The sequence below is a fragment of the Dendrobium catenatum genome, unplaced genomic scaffold, assembly GCF_001605985.2.
Source record: "Dendrobium catenatum unplaced genomic scaffold, ASM160598v2 fragScaff_scaffold_1374, whole genome shotgun sequence".
In the NCBI taxonomy this organism is placed as follows: Eukaryota; Viridiplantae; Streptophyta; class Magnoliopsida; order Asparagales; family Orchidaceae; genus Dendrobium; species Dendrobium catenatum.
In genome coordinates this window covers 594,018-602,280 of record NW_021319836.1, presented here as the reverse complement: position 1 = coordinate 602,280, position 8,263 = coordinate 594,018, and the positions used below count along the sequence as shown (strand labels likewise).

At 33.8% G+C, this 8,263-nt stretch overlaps 1 protein-coding gene across 1 annotated transcript; it reads right to left on the bottom strand.

The window, feature by feature from the left end:
• Positions 1-7,288: 7,288 nt before the first annotated feature.
• Positions 7,289-8,263, bottom strand: LOC110102426 (zinc finger protein HD1). The gene is made up of 3 exons (XM_020830763.2): positions 8,098-8,263; positions 7,852-7,998; positions 7,289-7,617 (listed from the first exon to the last, which is right to left on the bottom strand). Exons 1-3 carry the CDS (start codon positions 8,185-8,187, stop codon positions 7,366-7,368), a joined length of 489 nt encoding a protein of 162 aa, XP_020686422.1. The 5' UTR covers positions 8,188-8,263; the 3' UTR covers positions 7,289-7,365.

The following is an 8,263-nucleotide window of genomic DNA, read 5'->3' as shown; positions in this document are numbered from 1 at the left end:
TGGCAGTTATAGTGGGCAGTGGTGGCCGATTACGCTTGGTGGTAGCTGACGGTTGCTAGTGACAATGATAACAAATTAACGATGGATTTGAAAATCACCCAAATCTAATGATTTTTATATACAATAAAACTTTACTATGTATTTTCCTACTTCAAGTCAACCACTAATATTTTAAAATCACTACATTTGAACTTTACACCCTTTTTTACTTGGCAATATTAATACGTGCGGTTACTTGACGCCGTCCGGAGGCTAATCAGGATGCGTCACATTACTAATATGATGTGTATTGTTACTGTGTACCACTGTCTATCGGGTGACGTGGAGCATCCTGATTGACCTCCGAACATGCGGTCTAATGACCGCATGTAATAATCTCTCTTTTAATCGGCACCCAATAGCCTATATATTCTAAATACATTAAATTTATTCTTTCGTATTCGCCATTCAAATATGAGAAAAAACTAGATAGGTTAAACAACAATCATTTTAATGCGAATCTTGATGTTGCTCAAATACTCATTCTCTTTCCAAATGATCCTTTCTTATTTTCTGAAACTTGATTATGCTTGTAATTAATCTTTAATCATAAGTTATTAGCCTAATCCTAGTTCCCTATATGAACATAATGGAGTATTTTTTATTTGTCCCTTTCTGCTAACAAATCTTACCATTATATCAGAATTAATCTTAAAAAATAAATTTAATCTCATCATAAATAAGTATTTATATCAACTAATGTCAATTCCTATTCAGCTTTGTGCTGAATTTCCCCACTAATTCATAAAATGTCTGAAACCCGACCCGAAAAAATCTGGGTTCGGGTCAACCCGTTTACGAAACGGGGCAGGTTTGGGTTTGAAGTTTTGATAATTTGAAAAAATGGATCGGGTTCGGGTTGACCGGACAACCCGCGGGTTGACACGACTGACCCGAAAATTTGATCCGTAGCGTCATGATAGCACTGTGCTGCTGTCGAGTCTGTCAGGCGACACAGGCGGACAGGCAGTCGAGTCATGACGACTCCGCGTCTTCGCTGCTCCGTATCGCTCCGCTGTCGACGCTCAGTTGCTCTGCCTCCGCATGACCACCTCGATTGCGCTAGGGTTCCTCGGTTCGACCCAACGCAGCCACACAGGCCGCTCCACCTCGGCCAGTTGACCTCGCCTAGCACCAGCATCCACGCAGAATAGGCCCGACGCTGCTATGTGTCCGTGAGTCACGACTCAGCGATTGCGTCTGTCCGCAGGTTCTCGGTCAGGTCGGGTCAACCTGATAACCTGTGCGGGCCGAGTCCGTGTCAAAAATAATTACCTATTTAGCTAAATGGGTCAGGTTCGAGTCAACTCGTTTATGCTCGGGTCAACTTGGATTGGACTCGAATTGACACCCCTGGTGAAAGTTGGTGAACTTTTAAATGTTATTGTGGTCTAGATAACTATTATGTAAATTGAGCTTACTTTTCTCTTTTTGACTTATCTGGCCTCTATCTTGAAAGGAATAATATGCCAAAAGTACACTTTTACTTTTTAAATCTTTTCAATTTGGCATTGTTCCCTTTTAAAATTTTTAAATCACTCTATCATAAAATAATTGTTTGGGACTACTTTCTTACTATTATCTAAAATAAATTTTTAGTTTAAAATTTTATTGAACTAATTCTTTTTTATTAAAAAACTGCTTTAAAAAGTAGTAAAAAAGCTATTTCAAACGAAGCCTAAATGTTCAACCTATTTAAGATGTAATGCTACTGCAACATGTCTCAGATATCCAAAAATAAAGGACGTATATGCTAGATATATTTGACATACTTGCTTTTAGATGATTATGTTTAAATACTTAAACTCCTAATTTATCATACTTTGCTTATAATTCATTTAGCAGTTTTCTCTTCATGAGATCGACTGCATCTGCCCTACAACCCTCGCATCTAAACCGTACAAGATTACGATGCATCTGTGATCTTATCCATATTTTTGACTCAGTTGTCTTTTCTCTTTCATTTTTATAACATATTATAAAGTAATATTTTATTCATTTTCTTACACTCTTAAACACCATGATTTTCTTACATATTTATAATTCTAGAATAATATTATGACTTCATGTTTTATTTAATTATTGCAATTATTATGCAATGTGTTTAGAAAAAAATAAATTATAATGGGATGATAAAATCATATTAGTATCATACTTATCTCATATCCATATCATATCATATGCGTATTCTTATATTCGTATTAGTGCGCCATAGCTTATTAGTTGTCTCTACTCCCAAGAATTTGTAAGCAAAGAAAAGATAGAATCCTGATAATATTTGAATTGTTAGAAGTTGATGGATAATAATTAGTTTAATCATTCTCATAATGAAAAACTTATAAACAAATGTTTATTTAGTGAAACTAACTTGATCAATTATTGCATGATAATGATTTAAGGAAAGTTTCTCTTTATAGTTTATTATCTCTTTTAAAGTTCATGGGAATATGCTCTACGGTTTCGATTAGGAATTTGATGATGAAATGGAACCAAGTTTAGAATTCTCAACCCATATAAATTCAAAAGAATCCTCCAAAGGATTGATTCAATGTTCTTGATTGAGAGAGATTGGCAAAGAATTTAATGATTAGAAGATTTTTATTAGTCCCTCTCACATAGAGTGAGCCAATCTCTCTCTCTCTCTCACTCTCTCAAGTAGTTAGTCCCTCTCATATAGAGCTAGCTGGCCAACCTAACTCTCTCTTCATGCATTAACATGGCTAAGACATTCAAGCTTCTCATAATCTCAAGGATGGCTTGGAGAAGACAAAGCTGGCATTTTGATGGTGCCCATTAGGGTGTCAATTTCGGGTTATTGGTCGGGTTCGAGTCGAATCCGGAACTGACCCGGCACTATTCGGAACTGACCTGGCACTATTCAGGTCATTGTTGAACAAAGTAATGACCTATGTCCGCTAACGAATGTCCACTGTACAAAGGGGTTTAGATGTTTAGTAGTTTTCTAATTATCCGAAGTAATAAGATGATGAATAAAAGTAAACAAGTGAGGAAGTAATTGTGTGTCATCGTTGATTTATTTGGTGAAATAATATATCATTTAGTTGGCAAATTTTACAATATTCTGCGTACTTATCATTTTAAAGAATGGTTAGTCAATAATATCCCTGTCTGAGCATCTTTCTTGTGAGGTCCCCTTCTTTCGATCTTGTGAGGTCCCCTTCAGTAAATATTTCGTGCACTAACTATAGTTGATTTGATTAAAGCATCTAAGCTAAAGCATTTAATATCATTTTGAGTTATAAGATTTATTGAATAGGTACTAATAGACATTATTCATTTCTCTTGATTTTCTCTTTAAACCAACATATTATAGATCGAGAGAGAAAAAAAAAAGTATAAAGAGTATATACCTCATCTATTCAGTGTGGGTGGTAGTGATGTTTTGTTATTCATAAATTTGTTAGTATTTTATTTGGAGTGGTGTTTGATCAACATGCCAATTTACTAAATTACATACTACAAAAATTCATAAGTTATAAATTTTGTTCATTAAGTGGTTTATTGTTACACAAATTATTTCGCCATAAGAGAACCTAATTTTTAATTAAATAACTTATTTTAATTATTAATTAAAATATTTAAATTTAATTTATTTTAAATAAGTTATTAAATTAATAGTTAACTTAAATTAGTTTTCGGCTGACAAAATGTTAATTTCGATGGGCTTATTCCGGTGGAAAAAAATCCGCCGGAAAAGTTTTCCGACAGACAAAATCCGCCTGAAACTATTTCCGGCGGAGTTTTTTAGTCGGAAAAGGTTTGCGACGCTCGTTTTACCATCGTAAAATTTTTTACCGAAAATCCCCAGAAACTTTTTAAATCTACCCGAAACTTAATAATCTTCCGCCAGAAATTCCACCGGTAATACTTGATTTTCCTGTAATGAATCAGTCTTTTATTAAATGGATTTACTATAGAGATCCAAGATCAAACGAACCTTAGAAATGGAAGTTTAGGTTATGGATGAAAATGATAAAAAAATAATAATAAAAATAAAGCTAAGGGAGGGCATGCAATCACTCAAAATGTTGTGAATAAATCCCTTACATCTCACAAATTATGATTTTATTTTTAAATCAAACAATTCTAAATCAATTAAAAAAGTTCTATGTATGTTCTAGCTACCTATTTTGATATTAAATAAAATCAATCAAACTTTGATAATCGTGCTCATATTTTCAATAGATTTATATCAAATTTAGTCCTTATTTATGTAGCTTGTTGATTATTAGACCAAATGTAAGAAGGCTCCACATTATGGAGTTCAATGAGGTATATAAGAAAGGCATATGCATTGAACTCCTTCCATCTAATGGAAAGGGTTATATTGCCCTCAACAACACAGATAAAACAAGTCAAAATAATAAAGAGAAATGTTGATAAGAGAATCCCAAAGGTATGTTCTATCAAAGTCATCATTATAAATACATAAAAGTAATGAAGAAGTTGACAAAACTATAGAAAATGACTTCGCAATAAATTAATTGAGTGAGAAGTTGAGTGAGTGTAATCCTTGTATGATATCATTTAATGGAGCTTATATCCTCAAAAGTCAAAGTGAAACTATAATAGACGTTCTATTCTTATACGATTGTAGTTTCCTGTTGAAAGAAATGTTTATAAGAGAATTATAAGTAATTTTAATTTCTAACTGATAGATAATGTCAACATGATACTGTTATTAGATCCATGAAGCCAAAAGGCCTTATGCTATTATGTGTAATGATAGAGATAGAGATAAGGAAGAAAATGTGTTATTATTTTACCAACTAGCTTTATTTGCATTAATAAAAGAAGTTTCGTTGGGTGTTTCCTACCTTTTATAATCATGTATCTAGAAGAAGACGGTGCAAGGATACATGTAGGCATGAAAGGTTGTGAAATGGTGATGCTTGATTACATGGGTGGTCGGGAAAATTAGTTTGTTTGAGTTAGATTAATAATGAGTTATGCGAAATGTGTTGTATAAATCAAATTTGTGAGATTTCTTTTATTTTGTTGATTTTGATAGCATCTATAAGGGTGGTACAAGAATGGATGATTGAGATATGGAGGAATGATCAAATATTAATTCACGATAATAGTTTGAGTTGAATTTTATTATTCCCTTAAAATGAGCCCTAATTGTCCTATGAGATGGAGCTCTGATTTAGCTTTTGGTCGTTGCCTTAAGATGAAAATAGTTGGAAATATGGTCATAAATGTTATTTATGTGGGCATGAGTTAGATGACTTACAAGCATTAGGTTTCCAATCAATTGTACCTCTTCATTATATATATTCAAGTTGACTTTAATAGAAGTGATTTTAGGCAGGATGAAAGAAAGATTTACTTGCACAATAACTCTTTTGAAAACAAGGTAAGACTATGAGTGCGAGATTAACAATGACTAAAGAAACTCCACTCATACTTGTTACTCGATTAAGCTCATCTTTGTTCCAACAACAAAGGTGAAACTTAGAGAATTTTATCATGATATGAATTTTTTTAATTGATAGGTTGGAATTCTAAGCCCATTTTTTTAAATATACAAGCCAGGTCATAATTCTACAAGAAAAAAAAAAAAGCAGAGAGAAACAAATTTTTTATTAAAAGTTAAAATCTCAATAAGATTACTTTAGAATTTTCATATGTTTTATTATATAAGAAGATATTGGTAGAAGGCCTCTTACTGATGGCATAATCAATAAGAGAAACTTTTCTTTCTTTTCTCCAACCAACAAATCTTCCTACGGGAAATGAGATACGTACCATACCCAATGTTGTTGATAGAAGATAAAGTGGACTTTTTGGAAGTGGCATTTTGACCACATAGAATATCATTTTTATTTACAGAGTCCCTTTGCATAACTCCCAAAGCAACATGTATGTGCATTCTCTTATTTGATGTACTACAGTTTTGGGGAGTACCACAAAAGAGGATGCAGATGATGTAGGGAGATGGAGGTAAGTATGTTGATCTCTGAGTACAATTATCATTAGTAGAGGATAATGATCGGTAAACATTACACTTAATTTCAAAATAGGATGTAATGAAGTTTAAAGCAAAGGGCATGAAAAATATATGGCATCTAACTCTTCTATAAGTGCTAGAGATGAAGAGAAACTTTCTCCTATAACATAACAAAAGCAGAGAGAGATACATGGTGTAAATGACCGCCTCGAAGTCTAAGAGGATAACGAAAGGTGCATGAAAACCTCTAGAGAGCCCACTTCCTCACAAGTAACATCTTTCAATCACAATAGCTTCAACATCAAATAAATGTGATACATAATAAAGTTGATGGATGATCTCCCATCTTCTCACATGATATATTCTTCTTTCTACAAATTGCTACATAAAAGTGATGCTAAGCATCACGCCATTGTGATATCCCATATATATTAGAATCGATTGTACATCTTATCTCTTGCATCATTTTAGTACTTTATGACTTTACACTTAAAATGATGCCTATCCTTTGAAGTTATTACAATTTACATTTTACTATTTAGCCTTAAATTACCTCATTCAATTGCTCTAGCTTAAATGAATTTCAATCCTTGGGGTTAGAAAGTCTCGATCGTACTTATATTCTTGTTTTTAATAATAACAAATATTATTCATAATTCTACTTAGTGATGTAAGTGAGTTGTGCCATCTCGCGAGCTGGTTAGAACTCAGCTCTTTAATAAGCTCACAAGCTAAGCTTATCCAGCCACAAGTTCGAGCTTGAGTCTATTTTCGAGTCCGTATATTATATAAACTTGAGCTCGAGCTGAGCCAGCCTCGACTCGTAAGTTTGTCTAGTCACTTGTTTATATTAAAAAATATTTTAAAAAAAATTTCTTAATAATCTAATAAAATATTTTTTATTATTTTCAGAGTCAAACTAGAGCTTTCCACATGAGCTCGAGTAAGCGAGCTGATCTCATACCTAACAATTTTCGTGCGAGTTGAGTTCAAGTTCGGTAAATGAGCTCGAGATCGAGTTTAGTAAAAATTAGACCAGTTTATCTCGATTAGGTGAATACCTCTAATTCTATCCCTATGAAATTTATACTCAACTCTCATTTTAAAAGTCATAGGTTTAAGTAATATTATGAGTCAATTTTTTTAATTATTATATTTCAGAACATAATATCTGATAAGCAATATTAAATTAATTTGATGATGGTTAAAATATTAATTTATTGAAAAAATAATAATAAAAAAAATTTTGAAATAAGATAAATAAGAATAAAATTTAATACATCTCAAAAAATTTTAATAAATATTATTTTTATTCAAATCAATATATTCAACACCAAGCAGACAAGTTTACTTCATTTTTTGGCTTGTACGATAGCAGAGCTGCTGAGGTTCATATCGTGGGCGCTATCCAAGCTCGCCCAGATTTCTTCATCATAATAGCATTCCTCGCCGGCGGCCGTCAGCGCCGCCTTCATTTTTCTCCACCAATCACTTCCAGCTGCGCCGCTCTCCGGCGAGTCTGTTTCCTGCTCTGCTTCGTCGTTCCTCGCAAATCTCCCTCTCACCCTCGGCCGACTATCAGCTAACGTTTTCCTGCAAGCATACTTCACCCCAAGTTTCTTAACATTCAAATTTTTTAATAATAAAAAGAAAATTAAGGGAGCAAATCAGTAAAATTCATGCTGATATGCCTAATCAATGATTATCAACTCTATTAATTTTTTAAAATTTGAAATAATGTGATAATTTTTTTTTAAGAAGAGAGAAAATAAAAGCGAGTTCCTTGTTGTTTTGGCTTCTCTATAGAAAACCGGTGAGAGAGAGAGAATCTCACTTACAGTTATCTTCTTGTGAAAGTTCCTCTGGTTTCTCTTACTCCGGTACCTCTCAATCCTCTCCCTCCGGTCCTTGGAGCTGTAGCGCTCGACCTTAACGCCGGAGCTGGTGGCGCCGGCGCCGCCGTCAGATATGGAAGCTTTCGTATGCTGAAAGATGAGATTTTTATCCCAGTTCAGAGTCATAATAACGGAAAAATACAATTTTTTAAAGAAGAAGAAGACAGAGTGAATAAAAGATGTGCTTGCTTGGAGTTCGCCGGAGCAAATAAGTCCGCCAGGGAAGCCGATGAAAGAGAGTGAAGTAGAAGAAGGGCTATAGTAGGAGGAGCTAAACATTTCTATGGCGGCTGTTTTGGCCGGCAGCGAGGAGAATGGGAAGTGGGTTGATGAAGCAGGGGACGCACACAGAGGA

Coding starts and splice junctions, on each gene's coding strand:
- LOC110102426 (XM_020830763.2), bottom strand. CDS start 8,187: ATGTTTAGCTCCTCCTACTATAGCCCTTCTTCTACTTCACTCTCTTTC. Junction 7,999..8,097: donor TTTGCTCCGGCGAACTCCAA/GCAAGCACATCT, acceptor CTCATCTTTCAG/CATACGAAAGCTTCCATATC. Junction 7,618..7,851: donor ACTTTCACAAGAAGATAACT/GTAAGTGAGATT, acceptor CTTGGGGTGAAG/TATGCTTGCAGGAAAACGTT.